Below are 23,554 nucleotides of genomic sequence, written 5' to 3'. Positions count from 1 at the left end.
TCCCTGTTCCCTTTTCATGAACACCACTCGACAGAACGGGGACGACATCTGTCGACTTGCCAGACCACCAAGGAAAACCTGTTACAGCATTGCAGCTTCTTGCCGTGCTACTTGCAAGCTTCTTCGATTCTTCCAAATGCCTAAGTGACTAGGGACAACGGGGAGTTAATACCAGCTCTTGATTGAGTGACGGACTGACTCCAATGCCATCTGATCAGTGTTGGACACCAAGGCATTCTACAGCAAAAAAGAGAAGGGGGGCTGACGTATTTCCTCGACGTCGTGTATTGATTGACCCTTGCTCTGGTTTACCAACTTTGTGCTGTCAACTCATTTCACGATCAAGGCTGGTAGACACGCAACCTGGCGCCAATCATGTCCCCTGCCCGCTCGGGAGCCAACACCACGATGCCACCACCCGGTGCACCCTCTGGATGCCATCATTCACGTTGTGTGAGGCCGGCTCTCGATATCCCTAGACCTGATTCGACGGGTTGCGTACTACACTCGAGCAAACGAACCAACCATCAACGTCACGCCGGGAGGCCTGGCCCGGCCTTACTGTTGCTCTGCCTTGCTTTCTCGTCGTCCTGGTTGTTGTTTTTCCTTGTGTCGCTGTGCCGAGCTTCCTCTGCTGTGTTTGCGGCTGTAAAGGGCGTCGAGCATCTCTACCCAACCTCCGCTTTTGCAGGGAAGGCAAGCCAGGGTCAACACCAAGACTTTTTTTTGCCCACTTTCTAGCCTTCTCGCCCCTCACAAGCGCAGCAACACCTGTTCCCATCTCTCGCTTCCACCACTGTCGCTGTTGCCATGCTCCCCAATTCGTGCTGGCCTGGTCGTACCCAGTCTGTTCGACCGCGTACGGCGTCATTTGTTTCTTGACCGCATCACCGACAAGACCTACCTGGGATCTAAACAAACGGCCAACCAGTCGAAGCTGTCTCTCGTAGCTCGCTCTTCTTACACCCTATATATACCTGCATCCCTCTCTCTGTCTCTCTCGCTCGTCTCCCCTCTTGTTTGCTTCAGCCAGCCAGTGATAACCCCTAGGAAGCGCTCTGTCGTACCCGCCCTAAAGAGTCTGTGATACCCAACCAACCTTCAGCTTCGAATACACCCCCCAACCCTCAAAACAGCTACCAATATGAAGTCCCCCGTTCTCTCCCTGGCCCTCGCTGCCAATCTTGCTGCTGCCAACCCTGTCCAGCCCCGCCAAGCGTAAGACACTCCTGATCAAGACACTCGAGCCTCAAAAAACGAACGTTGGATATGGACTGACAAAGACATAGTTCTGACGCTCCCGCCTTCACCCAAGCTGCTGATGCTCTCATCTCCCAGTACATCCCCGAGTCTCAGTGGGACTCTTTGACCTCGGCCTTTGGCTCCGCTGCCAGCGCGGCTGGGGTCACAGGGGACGTCCGGTCCTACGTCTACTCGGTCCTCAAGGCCACCAGCACCCCGACCTGGTTCCTTGCCGCCATCCCTACCGCCTATGTCAGCCAGTATGCCGCTCTGGAATCGGCAATTGAGAGCCTCCGTCCTACCGCCGTCGTCGGTACTGCCGTGCCCACTGTCATTGCCGTCACCACCACCGACAGCGAGGGTAACACCATCACCACCAGCATATCTGCTACCGTTACGCCGATCCCCACTGTCATCACCACCGACTTGCTTCCCTCACTCTCCCCCAGTGTCGTTACCGGCACCGACTCCGCCGGCAGCGCTTTTACCTCAACTGTCCTGAACACCAGCGAGGAGGCTGACACCACCGCGTAAGTTGCTTCCCGGCGCCCTTCTCTACTTGTGCATGCTTCTTGCCAGCACGTCGTTAACACTCCATAACAGTACCGCGACTACTACCGAGACTGTCGCCACCGAGACCGAGACCGCCACTGGCGAAGCCTCTGCAACGGGGTCCGATGAGGCTACCGGGTCTGGTGAGGCTACCGGATCCGATGCCTCTGGTACCGCCCCGGCCGCCACCAACGCCCCTAATGCTGCCCCGACTGCTATGGTCAACGGCTTCGCCGGCGTTGCCGCCATCATCGGCCTTGTCATGGCCCTTTAGGGAATCTCTCCGACAGGGGAAACCCCTCCTCAAGATTTGTAATCGTGAGGCAACCGTATGACAACCTGTAGATAATGACTGTTTGGACTGATGCCTGCTTCTTTCGGTGTTCACGGGCACTGCCCCGGTTGTGGCCGAGCAACCTTGTATGTATTGCACGGCAAAGCAATAATGATTAATGCGAGGGGATTGTTAATTCAATAGAAATAACGCACATCTGATGCTTTGATGTGATATGGGGAGGACTGACGAATGCCCAGTGTGTGACCAAGTGAGCCTTACCCCTGTTAATGTCGATAAATCTCTCAACTTTGCACCTTTGGAATGAAAAGATTCAGAAACAAGCGTGTCGACTTTGTAGGTTGGGCACATTGACTTCGTAAACGCTTTACTGACTGGCCAGGGTCGTTGTTCGAATTCCAGAGCCATCCTCCTCGTCATCGTTACATGTAAACAGACGTTGACCAGACGGGTGTCTCTATACGGGACCCATTTTACTGCTACCATTTATCTGGTGCATGCTTGAAATGATTGACGGACCGGACCGACGGTTTCGCGGAGTAGCTGGCGGGTTTGAGAGGCATGCCTCGAAGTCGCAGGTCGAATTCTGAGGGGGAACTGACAAAACTTGCATGGCCTGCCAACGGATTGAGCTCGTTGTAGCAGTTTGATTTGACATTTTCAATTCCATAGCGTTCTTCCTACTCAAATAAATGGTGTATTTACGCAGTCGGTTCGTTAGACAATGACGGCCTTCAGGCAGCTGGTGACGCCATGACTTATATCAACATGGCAATTCAAAATGTTTTGTAGTTACTATAACAACACGTGTACCGAGCAGTACGTGACAGGTCGTCGGGCCACATCAATACTGCAATGGGAATGGAATGTCAAGACGCAGCCAGAACCACCTCCAGAAGATACTACTAGCTCCAGCACGATCTTAGCATGCAAGCGGCAGCCCAACACGCCCCAATGCTGGCGAAAACAGTACAGCAATAATTTCATTGCGCTGGAACAAGTCCACCTCTCCCTCTCTTTCAGAAGTGTAGTCTAGGCTTTTCATTTCATGAGTCTATCGCTCACTCAGACGCAAGCCCCTGCATCGATTACATGAAGTCCTTGCTGTGAGCCGAGAGAAAAGGCATATTCATACATTTTGTCATGGGGATCGTTGACGTCCACCCCCTACCCGCTAATGATCTTCTTCGTTTATCTTTTATCCATCGTACCCCTTTCGCAGATAGGGGCCATGGTAGGACCCCGCGGGGACGGAGTTGAATGTGGTTCCCACGGACCGGATGGTCGAGTCCGGCACGGCCAAGAAGCTCGGAAGACGAGTCATTTCACTTTACTCAGATAGAAGAGAAGATGAAGAAATTTTCTGGGGCCCCCTGGTGAAGAATCAATGACTGTGAAGAACAGAGTAGGAACCCCCGGTCACCGAAGGGGATGAAGGGAAAATCGATTCTCAAAGTTCGACTGCGGATAGGGTTACATACAATAAAACTGGCCTGGCTAGTAATCGATGTGGAGTTGAATACCATAAAGCATCATTTTTGCATTCACATAGACTCGGCGATTACGAGGTTCACCTGCAAGGATGATAGGTGGTGTCTACCTTCAAGACCAGACCGCAAGACCACGCTCCATCCTGCGTCCTCTGTAGCAACTGAAACTTCCCGTGGAAACTCTCTGAAGGACACCTTGTGTTTATCACTGTGTAACGTCCTTAACATCATCGTTGTCAAGGCTAGAACTGTCTTCGCCGCCCGAAGCATCGGAACCGGGGTGCTCGAAGCTACAAAGCTGCCGTCAGATCGTGCATCTTCCGTCTCCTCGTAGGACAGAATAGTAACAGTGTCTGTCTAGTGCAGTACCACCCTCCCCCTTTCTACAGATTTAAAGCACAGCCCCCCTCCCTTTCCCAGCTAATTAGAATGCGATGGGCATACAATCAGAAGGCCAGCCCCCAGCGTGGGAGGTGTCGTCGATGACTAATACATATGCAGGGATTGCTGCTGATCCTCAAACGCAAAGAAGATCAAGGGGCATAGCAACTTAGTGGACAGCGTTGATGCTTTGATACACTCAATGATTGATGGCTAGGTGACGTTGTCTTCTGGTACGTTTCCGTATCACCTCATGACCCATGAACGGAGAAAGGCGCCGAATGATCAACCCGAGGATGGTAAATGGGGGTCTTGGCGCGAAAGAAGCAGACTTTATCGTGTAGCCGCAGTTGCCTAACTTCGACGCATTGTGTTGTTAATGTTGCGCTTGAGGGGCGCGCTTTTGAGAGCCAATGCTGCAGCGCGCGGGGAATGGCTGCAACGCAGGCTCGCAAAGGTGGAAATCCAGCCCTCAGCCCTGCTATTGCAAATGGGAAAGGAATTGTGCGTGTGATACACAACATCTGGGACGTAGGTATGTACGTACCGAGAATACTCAGGTGGGGGTGTCATGAAATTCGGAAAGAAATGCGGCGGGGTTTAATTGTGCATCCTACCGCGGCACGCACCGACGCCCAGTTGCTGCCCACAAGACTCGGCAGGTTCGCCGAGCCGAGCACACATTAGACGAGAGCTCTAAGGAGACGTGTTTTGGTTGTCAGTGGTCTCCCACGAGTAAGATGCGAAGGGGCAGACAAAGGAAGCAGAAGCTGTCTCATCGAGTGGGTACGCCTTGAGCAGAGCATTCAGTAATATCTACCTATCTAGGTCGTACGAAGCGACTTGGCCAAACCTCGAACATATATCTGCCCGATCGAGCGGATGGTGCAGTGCATCATGTACAGTGCGTTTTTTGGTTGGCAACACTCGCATTACGTTGCAAACTCCCATAACACACGAGAGCAACGAAGGATTTATATAGCAGAAAGCTACCACACACAAATAGAACATGAAAGGGACCAAAAAATCCCTTGGCCCAGCCAACAACCGACATATATTCGCGCAACCCCACCAGAACCGACAATGAACCGGAGGGATGGACGCAGGCACACCTGTGCAGAAGGTCGCAATGGGCAGAGCAACAGTGAGGGTAATAGAAGGCGAACCAACCTTGGACGGCCCGAAAACTGGACTGTTGCGAACCGAAGATGGAGTGTGTCCGCAAGTGTATGCAATAGACCAACATTGCGGCGGCGTTGATTATATAAGCACTTCGCGCTGCTGTTGTCGGGTTGCCATAGCACTTTTAAATCTTCCCTGCCCTGATCGCCGGAGGCCGTCAGGTATTTGTGTTTTCTGACTGGCCAAGACACCTTGCCGACCCTGCCTCAGGTGGGAAATTTTTCGGTCACCGCCCGCCCCCCGTAAAGGACAGCCGGGACGGCGGGGCACTGGAGAAATAATGGGACGGACAGGCAGGAACCCCAGGGCAGGGCAACCAAGGTACTGCTCCTCTCATTCATTTCAGGTGCATGATTCACTGTAACCTGCTTTGTCTGGGCCACACTATCCTGCTTAACATTGAGCAGTGCGCCCTGAAATTGATTCACGGACAAGGCACCTTCCCCTAAGATGCGCTGAACGACCCCTTCCTCAACCTGCCCGCCCTGCCCGCCTCAAACATCGCAGTCCCCACCTACAACCTGAAAAAATTCGTTCACCAAAAGAATTTTATTCTGAAGGTTTTCTCCCCACCACACAATCTTCTTAATTGTCAGGCTTCTCTCCTCCTCACCCTCCTCCTCCACAAACTTACCCATACGCGGCATCTTTGTGGTCATTCTTCAGTTCTCTCGTCCTGCTCCGGCCGAATTTCCATTCGCCATACACATAGCGGACGATTCGCACACGACCGGCGAGACCCTTCAAGCCAACAACGAAGTCATCCAATCGAACGAGGCCTTGCGTTTGCCGTCGTTCAATTTTCCTTGGATCGCCGCAGCCCGAGCATCTCCGGAACGCCTCGCTTCTTTCCCTTCCCACCCTAACCCGTCCGGTTGACTTACCCTCAACCCAACCCCGCTACATCGTTGCGAGGAACACCGCTTCCACCACCCCTCGGACACTGTCAGTCATACTCGCTCCTGCTGAGATTCACCACTCGCGTGCCTCCGTCGGAACTACGTCCCCGCATTCACCCAACAAAAGTCACCACGTCGGCTTCACTGGACTAGCAGTTCCCGCTCGTCCTGTTCCCTTGGGTGCCTTTCCATTTCGACTTGCGACTCCTGACGACGTCAATCGACACCTAATTCTCCCGACGGCCCTCCAAGCCGCCCGACCGAACTCTCCTCCCCCCGAGCCCGCGGATAGGCTCGGTCTGTCCACCCAGGGAGTTGCTGGTAGACCTCGGTTTACCCTACGGCAGGATACAAAACAGCCCGTTCGTGGCTACCCACCTTGGGGCCTGGCAGGATTGGATCCGTCGATCATCTTTCCTGGTCCGACATTCCCACAACAGTTCTTAGAGGCATGCCTATTTCTGCTTCAGACCTAGCATCAGACACGATGGCTACTGCATTTTCTTACGCCCAAGCCGCCAAGGGTCAGGCGGCTACTACATCCGCAACCCAGCCCACTGAGAGCGGCAAGGACGCCGCCAACTCGGTAAGCGGTGAACAATCCACGGCTGATACCAACGCCGTCAAGAGCAACGACTCCGTTGACGACGAGCCCTCGAGAAATACTACCTTGAAGGCCCAGCTCGCCACCAAGCAGGACGCTCCCTCGGCCCCGACCGAGGCCAACACCAGCAACACATCCGCCGCTGCCTCCGTCACCGACTCTCGACGCGATGACGAGGATGCCTCTATCGAAGGCTCGGCGCGCCGAAGCGAGAAGAGCGTAAGGTCGGCAAGTGCTTCCACTCGCGTGACCGACGATGCCGACCCGAAGAAGGGCTCTAGGAAGCCGAAAAAGGGTAAGACAGGAAAGGAGTCTAGCGAGGATGCCAAGAAGGAGAAGGCCGCGGAGCAGGAGAAGGAAGTGCAACCCAAAATCGAGCTGGTCGAGGCGCCGCTCCCTTCGGTCAATATCTGGACCCAACGAAAGGAGACGCAGGCTGCGAAGACTTCTGTCACCCTCCCCGCATCCAACGGTGTCCCCAATGTGTCCAACCCCGCCGATGCTTGGCCCAACAGCCAGGAATCAAAGAAGAAGAGCAAGGCCGTCGACGCCACTGAAGCGACCAACGGTGCTGTCAGCACCAACAAATCTCAGCGCAAGGTCGGCGACGGCGAAGCTGCCGTCCGCAGGAACGGCGCACGTGGCTCCAGAGTGACCGAAAAAGACGGCCGACCTACCGAGGTACCCCCTCCGGTTGGTGATGTCCAGTCATGGCCCACGCCCGAGACGGCCGTTAAGGAGACGATCAAGGAGGATAAGCGAAAGCCCTCCGACAAGGTCGAGCGGGCAGAGGCCGAGGCCCAGGAAGACGCCGCCTCCAAAGGACGCTCCAAGGACAAATGGGAGCGCATGGACTTCGTACCTACTGTCCAGTTCTCTACCCCCATCCCATCCGTGAGAGGATCTCGAGGAGGACGCGGCGGAGCACGTGGCGGACGCGACGTTACCTCCCGCGGTGGCCACGGTGCCGCCGCCGCCGCCGCTTCCGATAAGCCTGCCGGTGCTGCTGCCCAAACCAAGAGTGCTGCAAGTGAGGGCCGCGAGCGCGCCCGAGATGGTAACGCTCTGGCCAGAACGAACTCCCAGCCACCTGCCGCGAACAAGCGTGCCTCCATGGAGGGGTCCAACAAGGAGCAGCGCAAACCGGCAGCACCTAGCTCGGGCGAGCGCAACAAGGAGTCACAGTCTAATGCCACCAGCGTAAGTTGCATCCCGCTTATGCTGTCGTTTGCTTCGTTAAATACCAGTACTAATCACGACCTAGGAACAGGCTGGACCGGTTAGAGAGAGAGGCGAAGGTCGTGGTGACAGGGGCCGTGGCGGATACAGAGGCCGCGGAGGCCACCCCGGAAACGTGCCCATGCACACCCAGCAGTCTTCCTTCATGGGGAACGGCAACTCTTTCGGCTCTCAAGGTCCCCGCCAGTACACTAGCCCCCCTTTGCATCAGAACGGCAGCTTTGCCCCCTCATACAGCAACTCTCAGTCTCGGGGCGGCCGCGGCGGCCGCGGTCAGTCCAACGGTTCCGGTGCCTTCCGCGGGGCCGGTGGCCCTTCGAACTCTGGCCGCATGCGTCAGGTTCAGACAAGCATGAGTCAAGGCTCCTGGGAGTATGGCATGCCCATGACCCCCGGCTCTTACCCGGCGTTCTACGAGCAAACCAGACACCTCATGATTCCTCAACTGGAGTACTACTTTTCTGTCGAGAACCTCCTGAAGGACGAATTTTTGCGCAAGCACATGGACAGCCAGGGTTTTGTGCCCTTGGATCTTGTGCTTGGCTTCTCCAGAGTTCGGACTGTGGCTGACCCTCAGACTTTGCGCTCAATTTGCGCCGAGTGCCCCCAGTTGGACTACGTTATCGGAGACGATGGCGTTGAGAGGCTGCGCTCTCGTACGCACTGGCAGAAGTTCGTCTACTCCAAGATGGAGTTGCGGTTCGAGTCTGCGCGCAATGCTGGACCTCAATACTTCTACCCGCGCTCGCTTCATGCCATGGCCCCGTATGACCACGGAATGCTGGGTGACTACCCTGTTGTTTCGCCTTCCGCTTACCCCAACGGCACTGAGAACAGCTATGTTGCCTACCCTGCCGAGGTGCCTGCCGGACAGACCAATGGCGCGGCGAATGGTTCCGGGCCTGATACGCAGCTTTCGGCCCAGGTTCCCGAGTTTCAGCCGGGAACATCTCCTGAGCAGACGGCTGAGGCTTCACCGGCCGCCGCTCATTCGCAGCTGGAGTCCAAGACCCAGTCTCTCGTCAACGGCTCAGCGGAGGCTCACGCGGAGGCTGTGCCCTTGACTAACGGCAACCACGCCCAGCCTGCTGAAGCCCTTGAGTCCTAGTTGGATGAAGGCAACGTTGTGTGCTGTAGCGAAGAGGTAGCATCAGGTGGCAGCGGCAGCACCAGCAGCGACATGTCGAGCCCGTCTCAACGCGCACATCTGGTGATGCGTGTCCGAGGCGAGAACTCGGTTACGGAGTCTCCCATTGACGACGTCCCATATCCTGAATTTCGTACACGCGCGCTTTCTAAAAGGCGGGACGCTCTAGCTGGGGAGATTCCCGACGACATGATATCCCTTTATCGTTTCTGGTCTCATTTCTTGGCTCGGCATTTTGATTTGGACATGTTTGAGGAGTTTCGGGCATGTGCAGTGGCGGACGCCACAGGGAAGATGGTCAGCACAACTGGTCTCGAGAACTTGATTGCCTACTACGAAACGGTTCTCCAAGGCGAACAGGAAAAGCCCCTGGGTAATATCGAGTTCCTCTACGGACAAGCGATAGAACTGGCTGCCAAGGCCGATATATCCTGAGAGCCGAAGGCGACAAGATAAGAACGTTTTACGAATTACGCAGCTTGTGTAGGGGTTTCTTCGACAGTTGCCAGGTTCTGGAGGTTACGATTACACACCACACCACCTAACCTGATCTTGGGCAATCTTTCGCTCTTTCCGAATACCGTTGAATTTGCAGCGTTTCTTGGGATCCGTCGAAGCGAACCCGCCCTTACTGTCGTCACTGAACGATTGGAAAAGTTCTTTGCTTCTTTCTCGTCAAGGAGTGGAGGGATTGTAAAGATATTGCTGCCGGGTGGCCTGCAATGCAATATGCCCATGGAGGGGGCTGGATCAGAAATAATCGAGACGGGGCAGATTAATCAGAAGATCGCACGAGGGACGTTGGAGAGAGGTGAGGTTTGGTCCTGGATTGGAGGAAGTAAGCTGCTCTCCCGCAAGGATAAAGCTCCGGCCGCGGGCTGATGGAAATTCCTTCCGACGTACTCGACGTAGGACCGACATGTCATAAGCATCGGCCTATCCCTCCTGCCTCCCTTGGGTGGTTTCTACCTCATCGTTGATGGGTTTCCCTTCTCTTTCTCTCCTCTTGTTGCTAGACGAAGAAAAAAGTTTTCTTCCTTTTTCATTTGCTATGTACATAGCTTCCACTTGGTCTTTTTCTTCTTTTCTTTTTCTAGGGAATCAAATAGGGATAGGATGGGGATGGGCATGAAATGCATTCGAGCGGTCACAAGATGAGGTTTTGGAGGTGGTGGTTCATGTTTCTACTAGACTTCTCGCTACTCTGGTTCTTCGGCGCACACGAGAACAAGAATGAAAGCAGAGCGCATCACCACGTAGAACAAGATACGTTGGTGGTGGGTTTGTATGGGCACGAGCTACACAAGCAAACAAAAAAAATGAATAAATATGGAATGGTTGGCGTTAATGTTTTTGGGTCAAGAACTTGTGGATTTGCTTGGTTGCCTGCACTCCTACTATGGATGGCCATGCCGTTATTGAACGACAGCCAGGGCCCCTGGTGCTGTGTTCCTGGGACAGAGGTTCACAAGAGGTGGCCAGGAGGGAAGGCTCCCGAACCTCAGCTTTCTACACACTCTACTCTCCCCAAGTATTTAGAAAAAAAGCAGACAAAGCACATTCTTTTTTCTTCTTGATCTTGCCACACCATTTTCTCTCTCCGGCGCACAACAAGCCTCCGAGCTACATCCCCAGGAGAGGACGTATGGGGGAAAAAGACGGTGATTGCAGACAGGACACACCTAATAACGAAATCAAAGGGAAAGGGGTGTCGCCTTTTCTTTTCTTTTCTTTTCACTTTCTCTTCATTACTACTTTCTCTTCGTCAACCGCTCTTCTGATTGATTAGGTGCAACCACGAGAAGCAACGCCGAAAACTGATGATACATGTTTTGCCCTCCCCGCCTCACTTTTATGTTGACTGGCCGCTGTTGGACCGCCGTGTTTTCTCTCTCCGGTGATAAATAATGTACATGTGTCCGACATCCTTACCCGGTCATCCAGGCGGCGGCTCTTCTGGCTCCGAATGTGGTAGCCAACCGTAAACCACTCGAGCCCATGGGAAAGTAGCTGACAAGGTACCACACGAGGCAAGCGAGCTGGACGAGAGCCGAAACCAAGGTGAGAATAGTGCTGCGAAGCTGTGACGCGGAATGTCAACCAGGGTTCTGCTAGCATGTTTGCGGCTGCATTCCAACTTACACCGAGCGAAAAGTACATGGATAACGCGAGCGATCCAAAGTAGGCCGCAGTAAAGGGCAAACGTGTACCGGAGATGAGGTGCCTCGCGTAAGCCATCGGGCCCATTACAGCGGCAAAAGATGCCAGGAAAAGCAGGGAACCAAGCGTCCATCTAAAATAAAATAAAAGAGAGTAATCATATCAGCAACTAATAGGCATTTCGAGGAACCGCCATCAGGACGGGACGAAGCCTGACTTCTAGTGGATCGGCTAATCACGTCGCCCTGTCACCGGACGAGGTATCCAAGCTAGCCTGCCATGCAAGATCATCTGGCATGAGAGGCGGCTAGGTGTAGGGGGGCAGAGCTCTGCGATAAGGCGCCTCGTTGCCTGATCCAAGCTTTGTTCCGGCGATCTGCCGTGCCGGCAACTAGCCAGGCTGAGAGGTCTATGTGTTGGGAAGGAGAGGGGGGTAACGCCAGGCAACGAGTTACAGATAAGAAGGAACCATACGGGCACTCACAGAATAACAAACTTGCGCGGCCGCACAGACAATACCGGGAGGAAGGCGAAGCAGAGGACGAAGCAGGCAAGGGCGCCCAGGTTGCAGGCACCGAAGATGAGCAAACGATCCCATCGACTCACTAGAACAGCAAACAATACGTCAGCGGGGCTGTTGCGGAGGAGAAGAAGCGAGCACGACACCACCACCGTGCAAGCCCGCCTGCTCACATGGCAAACCAAGACATGGTGACCAGACTAGAGATCATAGCTGCTGCAGGGGACCCGGAAGCCCTGGGGCTGGGGCCGACTATCCTCGAGCTGCTGGGTTGCGAGGTGGACGAAGGCAAAATGACTCACGGGTTGCGAAGCCTTCCTCCTCTTCCCTCCGGTTGGCAGCAGGTAGAGGCGCACCGGCGCCCTCGGTCGTCGGGAGCTGGATGTAACTATTGTTCTGGAATGGGTTGAGCGACTTGATGGATGACATGAGGCCGCTCTGCTGCGCTGTGTTGACGGGGACATCCTGGTCCCGCCGCGACCAGCCCAGGGAGTTCATCGAGTCTCTGAAGGAGGTGGACGCCATGGTGTCGATGAACGCCAAAAAATCGCGAGATGTAGAGATGACGCAGTTATACGCAGCGACTGTTTTCTCCAAGAGTCTCGGTAGATAACGAAGGTGGGCGCAAGAAACAGGAACGTTTCCTTCGTATCGACGGGTATATGGTCAAGTGACAGACCTTAACAGTATCGGGAAGGGCAGCTTCGCTCGCGATCGGTTTGCGACAGCAACGTGATTGGCCCAGGGACTAGACCAGGGTGATATCTGTCGCTAGTTGCTAGGAGGGCGCAGGAAGAAGAAACAGGTGTAGCGTTGTAGACGAGCGTCCAGGAAACGGATGTAGAGCTGCTTCTCCACAGCCAAGACGATCAGCTTGGTTGATATACAGGACCGTGGTCGTGGGCATGATAAGAGGGAGGGTCGGAAGGCACGTACGACGAGAATGCGCAAAGAGGGTGGGCTATCCAGTGGCCACCTGTTTGAGTTGGGATGCGTCGTATGCTGTCGGTCGTTTTGGTGGTAGCCTAGTATCCGCGCGTACCGCACCACGTAATTGCAACGTAAGTTTGTCGTCGACGAGGAGGGTGAATGCGGCGGCGAAGGCGGAGAAGAAATCTGGTAGGTTGCGCAATATGGAGGTATAGGAGGAGGAGGGGTGTGCTGAGGCGGATGCTGCACAAAGTCGGAAGGGCTGGCTCGTTGGGAAGGATGGTGTTGATGGAATGGAACGGAGGTTGAGATGGATGGAAGGCGAGGCAAGGCAGCGCAAGCTTGATGATGTCTCAGTCTCTCAGAGCGAGGCAGACCAAGCGCGGTCAGGCCTAGCCAATCAATGGTGGCTTTCATCCCCCAACCTTGCGCGCCAAGGGGGGATACGTGCTCCTTTACCTACCTTTGTGGTGGGCTCTGCAAGAATTGGTCAACCAACCAACAAGTACTGTCAAGTCACAACCCCTTGGACCCCACCCTGTTCTACTTGCCATCCAACCAGACTTGATGGCTTGCTTTGGTTTACCTTCTCTCTTGTGCGTCGAATGGGTCTGCAGGCCACTCTTATCGCCTAATCGGCAACACATGATTGGAAGGACCCCCGTTCCCTCGTTACTAGGTATGCAACCCTTGGAAGACTTGTACATTCACGGGTAGGTATCCAGTCGATGGGTACAGTACGGCTGTAGCTTCGAGACCTGCTGCTGGTAGCCGTGCATGAAGGGGAGGGTCAAGGCCATATCCCGAAGGTGAGGGCGCCCGGCATTTAGTTGTGGTACCGATGGTCACCTCTCTGCCAAGGGCGCTGATGGTCGAAGAGGTAAGAGCGGACTGCTGCAAAACCTCTTCGTTTCAAAATACCCTCCCAGGAGATAGACCCTGCCTGAGGGGTTTGTCGGATTTGTAATATAGGGAACACGCGGTGTTGGGAAGCCTCGATGGCGTCTTGCATCGCATCACAGCACCGCGACGGCATATCCTAGGTAGGAGGTGATTGCCTGACAAAAAGGTGTGAGTGGGTGTGTGCCAGCGCAAACATAGCGGTCAGTCCTATTGTGATCGAAACTGGAGGGACGTCGGGAAGGAAGAAGGCCCAAGGTAACTAAACGAGTCAAGACGGTGAAGTGTGTAGCGGAAGTAGGCGGCTGTTTTGACGACGTTAAAAGTCTCGGGATTCGGATACGGCTCTCCCTTCCATGCCAGCTGCCAGCAAACCAACTATCTGGGCAGACACTGGCAGAACTTTCCCTTATAGGAATGATAAATATGACGGCGATTGTGTTGGCCTCAGAAGGTGATGGCGCCCTCCCGTCGTCCAACCAGAATCTTGGTTCGGCATGTATGCCATGGGTAAGGTGTTCTCGCAGCAGAGAAAACCGGGTTTCAGACAAGGTGATAATGGGCTTGAGACAGAATCCCATACCTCGAGCCAAGGGCATTTTAGGGCGACTCTGGCCCCGGGTTCCTGGCCGGCCACGTCTAGGAGTCATGGAGCAGCCCAGGACAAAGCAGTTCGTGATGTTCTCTGTTGAGGGCAAGCCAGACACTCCGAAGTGCATGACCATCATGTTCTGGCCGATCCTTAAGCAGGTCCCGATGCGCGTCGTGAGTCGTCGCGGCCGGCGCGGGTCCAAGAGGTGGGTTGGTGTCTTAGTTAGCTGACTGGAGGCATCACGGGGTCCGGCCGGTGCCCTCCCTCCTTTGCTCCACCGACCCTCCACCAGGTCCCGACTCGAGCGAAAAGGCGGGTCAGAGGTTGCCAAAACGCTCCGGCGAGGTGCAAGCCGGGGGTGCCACCCCCAGAATATGGGACGAGTCAGGAGACGCAGGTGAAGTGACAAGCCTCGACCAGATGATGTGGTGTTTATTAGTAGAACGCGGCCTTCCTTTGTATAAATGCTAGCGCGTTTCCCTCTCCTATGGAATGGGAAAAGAGAAGAAAAGAGAAGATAGAAGGACAGAAGCGAAACCAAAAACGACAGAACGAGCCCATGCTGATTTGGAAGCGACTGTTCAAGACGAGGTATGTGAATGTGGCCCTTTGGAGTCGGGAGACGATCTAAGGGGACGAAGAAGAAGAATTTATCAGAACATGAATCTGACATGAAATGGAATGATAGAAATAACAACGTCCCGACAACTATTACTACCCACTTCCTGATCCGATGCATCAGAAACCCACGTGTACTTGGACTCCCCGACGCACAGCTCGCCAAGACTACATAGAAAAAAAACGCACCCCCGGATTCCACCGTCGCCAACTACAACCCAGACGCTGGGTTAAAATTGCAAGACCAGGCCGAAGGGAAGGCACATAGCCGGGAACAACGCACTTGCATCCGTATCAGCAGCAAACAATCTTGGCTGTGATTTTCCAGCCCAAACAAATCTTGCCCACAGCTTGCGCAAGCTGTCCAAAAAGACCCAAGCCCGCCAGCTCCGAAACCCCCGCCCTGCTCTCAATCCGCCTCTTGGTACTGCCACTCCGGCCATTTCAGCAACCCAGGTTGTCCGCCCGCTCTGCGACTATCTCCATTGCCAGTCGTCCGGACCGCAGCAACATCTGCGAGACAGAACAGGCAAATCCATCGTTGGTGACTCATTCCACGTTCCCGTCCTCCGTTGGCCAACTAGGTACCTGCCCACCTACCTTACCACCGGGTGCTTTGCTCCAGCCATCGGCAGGCCGAAACTCAATTTGGCGCTTGCCTTGCTCGACTCGCAGCCGCTGGACATTAACGGCGCAACCTCCCCCGACGGCCACCTCATTGCCTTACGTCGCTTTCTTTCTCACATCCCCTTATCATCTCTTCTTCCTGTTTATTTTCACCTACCCGAGCTGACAGATCCCCTGCACGCTGTTCTCCCCTCTCACCCTCCGAGTGCGCCCGCAGTGACGGCAGCCCCAGAGACAATCGTGGAAAGTCGCACAAACAAAGAGCGATCGGCAGGGATCGCGGTGCACTGCAAATCCGAGCCGGCTTCCGACCCCGATCTTAGCCTAGCCACCATCCATCTCCAGTTTCTCTCATCAACACTTACCCAGGCCGCATTTCCCGCGGAGGAACCCTTTCGTCTACAAAGCTCCACTGCCCCAACCGGCGGCGCTCCTTCCATTGTACCACACGCTCGGGACGTTTCGAACCGCTACGCTCAGAGTGTTCAACCCTTGCTCCAGAAGCAAACACATCGCCATTAAGGTTAGTGGATTACTAACTCCCTATTACTCTCTTCCTGCCTCCCGCGGTTCACGCAACCGCCTCTTCCGCCACCAGTTCTTGTACGGACATATCGGCCTGGCTCTTTTCCTCACACCAATTCCCCCCCTTCTTTTCCCTTGCGTCTACCACTTGCGCGACGCATCTGATATCTGACTGGTGCAAAAGAAAGCCGTCAGCCCAACTTGGTTGCACGTTCCGCTTTGGTGTCCGCACATCACATAACGCTACACTGTCTCGTCCCCAAGTCCCGAGTACATTCCTTGACGTCAGCAAGTCTAGAAAATCGAGGTACTAGAGCCCCGAAGGCCGACAGCAACTGAGTCGAACGACTATTAGTCCCCGACCCGTCCGAACCGGCGACAAGTACTCCGTCCTATCCGTCTCGCACACTTCTCATAACCACATACTGCTGTTCTCCCTCTTGCCCGCCACCTCTTACCAACATTGGCTCCGTCTGTTATCCTGCCTTCTGGTAGCTTGTCAGAGAGCAAGCGGCAGCCGAAAAAGCACAGTAGTAATAGCAGTATCAAGACCACACACACATTCCCAAGGAGCAGCACACACCACCGCCTTAGACCACTCATAGGCTCCCCCCCTCCTCCCACCGACAACAGGAAGAGTTGCCCTCCTCCTCCTCCTCTTTCTCCTTCTCGTCCACCACCGCCGGTTCTTACTTCCTGTGCAACGTCAAGCGTCAGACGCAGGCCAAGCCAAAGCATTCTCGTCACAACTCAAAAGGAACAACAGCCGCCGTGCACCTACATCATTACCCACCACTCATCCTCTTAAATCCGTAAGTCAGCTTCTTTGGTTTTTGCGTCGCGTCGCTTCATCCCTCTCCTCTCCGCTCCTCTGGCCCATGCCTTCATCCACCCCAGTCCGGAGACTTGTCATACCCTAAGCACACCCGACAATACGTTAAAGTCCTGGACCCCAAGTCGTCTTGTTGCATCCTAGCAAGCCCTCCACTCCAAACCCCTTCATGGCCCCTTGTTTCTAAGCCTGGAACCTGCATCGCCCACACAGGCTTGCCCTCTCATTCCACATTCCAGAGATAGTATCCGGGCGATGTGCTAGTCCTAACCCTTTCACTCCCTTGCAGCATAGCAGAGAACAACCCCCCTCTCGTTTTCAATCTACGTACTCGTCAAGGTACACTGGACGGAAGGCGTTTGTTACTGTCCACCTATTCTTCCCCCAAAGGTACATTCTACGTTCTAGCAGCCCACACGCTCTTCCTCTCTCTTCCACCTCCGCAGGCAACTGTGTACCCCATTTTCCCACCCCCAGTCCCCATCTCCCCCCCCATACGAGGTACCTTGGTCACCCTCGCCCCTCCATCCCCCTCGTCTCCCTCGGCGTTGGTGTCCCGCATGGGCTACCTTAGCTCTTGTGCATCGTGCATTTAACGAATACTCGACACCACACACGTCTGTCCGTAAAACACGAAGTACCAAACTAATTATTCGCCAGCCAGCCAGCCCAGCCCAGCCCAGCCTCGGGGCTGCTCCTCTTGCACCGCACCACCACTTCCACTTCCTCTTACTCACATTACGACCCCCCCCGGCTCCCCGACACCGCATTTCCATCCCGTCGCAGCAAAAACGAGCCAGCTCCTCTCCCTCTTCCATCTCGCTCCAAAACCCAACGAACACTATTACTCTTTTCTTATCTGCCTTGTTTCAATAGCACCAGACAGCCATCACTCACCCTTGGACACCTTGTGCGACAGCCGGACAGAGCCATCATCTCCCTCAACTCTCTCCCACCCTCGCATCGCTCCGACTCAAGGCCGCCTTACTTGCCTAGGACGCCATCCCCCTCCCCCCGCACCTGACTGCACTGCATTGAATGGCCGTGTAACAACGGTTCTGTTTGCTGTCAGCCAACATCGCATGGTCTCGTCCATTTTCTCTGGCACAACCTCTATCTCTGCCTCTCTCGCTCGGTGAGTCAGTCCTGCCTTGGCCTCGTTTCCTCGTCTGCATTTTCACTCTCTTGCCTCGGTGGCGCTCGGAGCTGTCTTGAACAGTGTGGAGAAGATCCGCAATACCAACCACCAGTTCGTGTGTGTGCGACGAAAGGGAATCGTCGCGCGCGCTGCACGTTACGGCGCAACTCTGATCTGCGCAACATCGCTACCATGTAGGTCGCATCGCTAACTCGCAACTCCCCAGAACCACACCCTCGAGGTCGTCCTTGTCCGAATACTTCTCAACCGTCGCAGCTTCGTCTTGGGGTCGACATCTCACCCGAAAGAAGCGGTGTGAGCAATAAATACCAGGTCTGCGAAGGCTCTCGAGAATCGCGGAACCACATCCTACCTCTACCGCACCCTTACCCAACTCCGTACGAGTAGTACACGCAATGGCACAACACGGCTTCGGCCAGTTTAACGGCGCCCACGGTGGCGGCGGGAGCATCGATCCCAATGACCTGGCCATGGGCGGAAACTATGGATCATCCTACTCAAACAACTATAACTCGAACTCAAACTCTGCGAACAACCCAAGCGGCTTCTCCAGTGGTTCCGCCCTCTTCGGCGACGACGAGCTCCTCGATGGTCTTGGAAGCCCGACTGAGGCCCAGCCCGGCATGCATGGTCATGGCCAAGACTTTGCCGGCGGGATGTCGGACATGGGCATGGGCTTCAACCAGACCATCTACGGTTCTCACCACGGCTTGGACCAAAACCATATCAACGGCTACTCCAACACTCCAGACGGCGATCCAATCCAGAGCCCCTTCGTTCACAGTTTCAACAACTCGCAGTTCGGGCAGATGCACCACCGCCAGGCGCTCGGCACCTCGCTTCAATCTCCCATATCCTACTCCGGCTCACCTTTGGCTGGTTCGGAGCTGACTGGTGAGGCTGCTGACGCCAACTACCTCAACGCTAAAAACCGAGCTAGGATGGCTCAGGCGATGCAACGGAAGAGCTCCTCAACCAATACCCGCAGCCCCATGACTCCCAAGTCGGCAATGCACTCCGTGCCCATGGCGACACAGGAGTCTTCCGGCTTCGGCGCTCAGTCTATCCGGACCCAAGGTATCCACGAGAAGTCACCCTCTGGAGGCCAATGGATGCAGACCCCTGCGGGCAGCATGGCAGCGTCGTATGGCTCCGGTTTCTCGTCGCCTATCCAGCCCGGGCTTGCTCAGCTCAACGAAGTTATGATGAAGGGTGGCACTTCGATGCCTGCAAAGCTTGGTGTCCAGCCTGGCGGTGCAGTTTCGTCTCAGGAGATGAAACGAAAGCGGCGCAGAGAGTCCCACAACCTAGTCGAGCGACGTCGACGAGACAACATCAATGAGAGAATCCAGGACCTTAGCCGACTGGTGCCTGCGCATCGCTTGGAGGATGAGAAGATTCGCAAGATGATCCAGAACGGTACCCCTCTGTCGCCTACGCTGTCCGGCATTTCGAACCCTTCCCAAGCCACCTCGGGTCTCGCCGGTCCAGGCGCGCGCCGCGCAGCTGGCGCGACAGGCAACATCACGACCGGCCTCCCTATCGAGGACAAGGACAAGGGCCCCAACAAGGGAGATATTCTCAACGGCGCTGTCAGCTGGACAAGAGACCTGATGTGGATGCTTCATTTGAAGCTTCAGCAGCAGGAAGAGCTGATGAACGCCATTGCGGAACTCGGCGGCCATTTTCCATTCGAGCTGACTGAGGATGAGAAGCGCATGCAAACCGAGCTGATGGAAGCCATCTCCAAGAACGACACAATGGGCTACACGCGCACGAGCGGGTCCGGCCTCAGAGTACCCCATCACACTGATTTCCGCGGCGAACCCCTCAACGGCTCAGGCAGCTCGGCCGAGGCTGTCTCTGTCAGCCCGGGTGACAACAACAACAACCGCAATGGTACGGGTCTGACCAATGATCTCGGAGCCGGCAACGAGTTCTGGAACGACCCTGATGACGATGACAGCGGCCCAGCATCACTCAACTTCAAGGAAGAGGATGAGTTCGGCATGGATTTGACACAATAGGACTGTGTTATTCATGGCAGCTTTCCTCCACTATGGAAGTGATGCTAGCACCACCGCGGCCATGTCTCAGCAGGGAGGGGCAGTCATTCATATCCTACTCCCCCACACTCACCTACCCGTTTCTTTGCATCAGCGCAGGCCTTCTTCCTTTTCTTGCATCCATCTGGTCGTTGAGGGGGTTCGAGGATTTCGGTTGGGAACGGCGTTGTGGGGGGCACCTACCTGGCGGCTGGAGGCTCGCAATTGGGCAGCGAAGCATATCGTGGAGGAAAGGAAATGATTTGTGTTTTGATTTTCATGGGGTTCTTGCTTGGGTCTCAATTCTGGGTTCTTCTGGGTTTCCTTATCGAGCATTCATCTATCGGCAGACGTGATACCTCTGGTGGGATCGGATAGGCATTTACACTGGCTTTTTCTTCGGCTTCTTTCTCCTTTCACCTTATGTATCGAGAACGGTGTCGCAGGTTTTTATCTCCGCTGGACAGGTGGCCCCTATTGCAGTTTGTTTATCCGTTTTATGGAATTGCTTTCCAGCTTTGGCTTCTATCTATCTTAATGCTCTCCTGCGCCTTCGTGCGTCCAAATCATATTCTGTTCAGATCAAGTTGGTTCTTATATACCCGTACTGACCCTGCATCCCACTGATCATCTACCCCCTGGCGTGAATCCGTTTCGCCTCAGCAAAACATAGCGCTGTGGTTGTCCCCCTCCCCTTTCACGCACATACAATGATGCCCCCCACCTTTTCTCTGAAGTGCACCATCTCTCCTTGGGCTATTCCATATCAAGATGATAGTGGTCCTATATCTTGGTGATGGATTAAAGTTGAGATCTCATTTCTCCTCGGATCGATATTCTACGACAGCGATTACCATGACCCCGCGGAGCACGACACAGGAAGTCGTGTCCCAGACATGTTTTTCAATCGTTGCCCTTCGAGAGGCACGACTGTGGCCTCTTTCGTTACGGGAGACAATACCAAGCGACATACCTACCAGTGTCTTACGCAGATAAGATGCTCACTCATCGCCGTCAGCAGGTTCCACGCGTCCTTGCGCTTCATTTCCTCCTGCAATGCGATTCTCTCGAGTGCCGTCTGCCCGTTGAAGTACTTCCAAAAGGTCTGCCATGCCTTGGCGACCTTGAGGTCTTTACCAAGCCGCGTGCCGATGGCCGCAAGGTAAAGCGACTCTTTTCCGGTTGCCTTCTTGGCGTCCACAATGATGCACGGCGATATGCGCGCCAGGTGTGGTGCGTTGTTGGTTGACGGGTGATCCGTCGCGGCAGGCGGCACCTTGCGCGCATGTGCCGTCGCCTTCTCGGCCGCCTCGCGCTGTGTCTTCTCCGCGATGCGCTCGAGGCGTGCCTTCTCTGCTGCCTGTTCGATCTGGGTCGGCACATGCGCGGCTATGCCGCCATTGCCAGCGCTGCTGCTGCTCGCGCCCATGCCGTCGCCATTGCCATCATCAGCCTCGGAGTGTTCGCCAACTGGTTCGGGACCCATACTGCCCAGGGTATTGTTGCTGGTGCCGAGGGACGACGTGTCATCAGCCTTGCGTAACTCGTCGCTTTCGATCTTGTGCTCGACTTCGTAGATGATTTCGGGCCAGACAACCACGTAGGCAAATGTGCACAGTTGCGTTACCCAGGCGCCGCGCATGAGCCAGGCAAGCATGGCGAGGTACGTCGGACGGTGGGCCTTGCTTGGGCAGAAGTGCTTGTACGGTCGCGGGGCGTATGATAGCTCGGCGAGGAAGTTGGTGAGCGGTGGCGCCAAGGGAAATGTCTTTTGCCACTCGAGGCTTGCCTTGGGCAGGTTCCGCGTGTCGCAGTTTGGCGACATGATGTAAACGTCGCGTGCGTGAAGAGGGGGTATGGCAATGGCACGGCGCCAGAATATGAAGTGCTGGGCGTATTTGCGGACCTGGCTTAACGTCAAGACGTTGCTCTGACCGACTTGACAGAATCTTTACCCAATTAGCGAATATCACAGATAGAAGAAGAAGACAGAGTGGCGCGTACGACTGCGTTGGCTTTGATAGCCGGGCAAACTCAACCATGGCGACGGTGCTAGGATCCGGATCGGCCTGCAGCTCGGCGATGATCTTCTTCTCGTCGCCCATCAACAACAACGCAAAATTGCGATCGAGAAACCCAGGCTCGTCGATGGTGTCTTCACCAATGAATGAGTTGGCCGTCGTCAGCCACAGACCCCTCTGCTCCGTCTGCCCGTAGTTGTGCAGGTCCGTGATGTAAAACGGCACGGGGATCTGAACGGACGGGGTTATGGGCCCAGCAGCCGTGTCAAGCTGGAGAGCAGCAATCTTGTTTTGAGAGACGGCCTCATAGATGTCCTGAACCGAAGCTGCGAGAGAAGACGTGGCTAGAATCTCGTTCCATAGTGAGCTCATCTTGCGTTCTACCTTCATGTCAGTATAGCAAAGAGCGATCCGAAGTCCGACTTACTGTCCTCTCGGCCCTTGTCTTTCAAGGCCGATATGCGCTTCGACTCCTTCCATACAAACTCGCTGTGCTGCTGGCAGTATTTGTAGGCCTTATTGACCTTCTTGATGATGTTCAGATACAGGGTAGCAATAAGTTCCTTGGCCTCGTGCTTCTTCGGGTTCATGATGAAGACCAGGTTGAACATCGTCATGGAGGCACGCTTATCATCAGCCTCGTCTTGTTGAGTGGTTTCTTCCTCTTTCGAATCGATTTGCGACGCATCAGCGCCATTAGGCGTGTCTTCATTGTCCTCGTTTGGATCGAAATCGACCAACACGGCCGACTCTTCTGTGCGGACGGATTTGGCTCTTTCCGTTTTGCCCTTCTTCTTCTTTTTCTTCTTCTTCCACGTCCCGCTCTCGGGGACGTGTATAGGATAAGATACACAGTACAATGGATCCAGAGATAGCTGGAAGAGCTTCTTGTGATAGGCCCTTCCCGGCGTCAGAATGCTGGCGAGGTCCTTGGTGGGAAAACCAGCCACATGTTCCCAAGGCACAATTTGCGTGCCCTCCTCCGTGACCAGGTGGTCGTCTCCGACCGTCCATTGCTGGAGGTCATCGCCGTTGTTATCGGCATCCAGCGATCCAGGTTGGTTCAGACGCTCCAGCAAGATGTCATCATATTCGGCTGACCCGTCGGATGGCTCGTGATTTTTCGACTGGGCGTTGGGCGGTAAGACATGTGGCGGGTAGTGAAAGACGAAGTTGGGGCCATCACGGGATCTGTTGATGACCAGTGCCACGGCCAGGAAGTTGGACGGGCTCGGGAGCACGGGCGGCGCCATCTCGGGAGCGATAAGAGATGGTCACAGACGTAGGGGCGCACATGCATGAATGGGCGTGAACAGTTCCGGTCTGTTAATGTTGTTCTGCTAACATTGCCATTCCCCAGCGGTCATGGCTAGGTCCTGGCTGTGTCAAAGGCAAGGGAGCAAAAATAGAGTGAGAAGCGGCGCTGGGCTAGGTAGACAGGCCGGCGCTCAACGTTCTCCGATGTTGAAGTTGGGCGTGGGGTGTGAAAAAGGCGGATATCGGGTTCTCAGCTCGGTCAGTGGGATGAAATAGGCTGCCGACTTGACTTAGTGTGATGTCTGAGGAGGTACGGAGTAGGACGGTAGTGGTCTGT

The 23,554-nt window shown here is 55.0% G+C and overlaps 7 protein-coding genes across 7 annotated transcripts; 5 read left to right on the top strand and 2 right to left on the bottom strand.

Annotated features, from left to right (window-relative positions):
* Positions 1-1,144: 1,144 nt before the first annotated feature.
* CH63R_11840 (uncharacterized protein) lies at positions 1,145-2,068 on the top strand (the record flags this gene model as incomplete). Its single annotated transcript, XM_018306814.1, has 3 exons — positions 1,145-1,218; positions 1,290-1,772; positions 1,846-2,068. The coding sequence occupies 3 exons, from the start codon at positions 1,145-1,147 to the stop codon at positions 2,066-2,068; spliced, it is 780 nt and encodes a 259-aa protein (XP_018153655.1).
* Positions 2,069-6,492: 4,424 nt separating this feature from the next.
* Positions 6,493-8,992, top strand: CH63R_11839 (La domain-containing protein; the record flags this gene model as incomplete). Its single annotated transcript, XM_018306813.1, has 2 exons — positions 6,493-7,845; positions 7,910-8,992. The coding sequence occupies 2 exons, from the start codon at positions 6,493-6,495 to the stop codon at positions 8,990-8,992; spliced, it is 2,436 nt and encodes an 811-aa protein (XP_018153654.1).
* A 285-nt stretch (positions 8,993-9,277) lies between these two features.
* CH63R_11838 (La domain family protein) lies at positions 9,278-9,466 on the top strand (the record flags this gene model as incomplete). The annotated part of the gene is made up of 1 exon (XM_018306812.1): positions 9,278-9,466. One exon carries the CDS (start codon positions 9,278-9,280, stop codon positions 9,464-9,466), a length of 189 nt encoding a protein of 62 aa, XP_018153653.1.
* A 1,493-nt stretch (positions 9,467-10,959) lies between these two features.
* On the bottom strand, positions 10,960-12,236 carry CH63R_11837 (Golgi traffic protein; the record flags this gene model as incomplete). The annotated part of the gene is made up of 4 exons (XM_018306811.1): positions 10,960-11,112; positions 11,174-11,324; positions 11,676-11,796; positions 12,014-12,236. 4 exons carry the CDS (start codon positions 12,234-12,236, stop codon positions 10,960-10,962), a joined length of 648 nt encoding a protein of 215 aa, XP_018153652.1.
* Positions 12,237-14,099: 1,863 nt separating this feature from the next.
* CH63R_11836 (uncharacterized protein) lies at positions 14,100-15,900 on the top strand (the record flags this gene model as incomplete). The annotated part of the gene is made up of 3 exons (XM_018306810.1): positions 14,100-14,306; positions 14,684-14,724; positions 15,102-15,900. 3 exons carry the CDS (start codon positions 14,100-14,102, stop codon positions 15,898-15,900), a joined length of 1,047 nt encoding a protein of 348 aa, XP_018153651.1.
* Positions 15,901-18,289: 2,389 nt separating this feature from the next.
* On the top strand, positions 18,290-19,921 carry CH63R_11835 (Helix-loop-helix DNA-binding domain-containing protein; the record flags this gene model as incomplete). Its single annotated transcript, XM_018306809.1, has 1 exon — positions 18,290-19,921. The coding sequence occupies one exon, from the start codon at positions 18,290-18,292 to the stop codon at positions 19,919-19,921; it is 1,632 nt and encodes a 543-aa protein (XP_018153650.1).
* A 991-nt stretch (positions 19,922-20,912) lies between these two features.
* Positions 20,913-23,213, bottom strand: CH63R_11834 (Upf0171 domain protein; the record flags this gene model as incomplete). The annotated part of the gene is made up of 3 exons (XM_018306808.1): positions 20,913-21,888; positions 21,944-22,340; positions 22,388-23,213. 3 exons carry the CDS (start codon positions 23,211-23,213, stop codon positions 20,913-20,915), a joined length of 2,199 nt encoding a protein of 732 aa, XP_018153649.1.
* Between the last annotated feature and the right edge of the window lie 341 nt (positions 23,214-23,554).

Source organism: Colletotrichum higginsianum, chromosome 8, assembly GCF_001672515.1.
Source record: "Colletotrichum higginsianum IMI 349063 chromosome 8, whole genome shotgun sequence".
In the NCBI taxonomy this organism is placed as follows: Eukaryota; Fungi; Ascomycota; class Sordariomycetes; order Glomerellales; family Glomerellaceae; genus Colletotrichum; species Colletotrichum higginsianum.
Note: the sequence above shows the minus strand (reverse complement) of the source record. Positions and strands in the feature narration are given on the sequence as shown.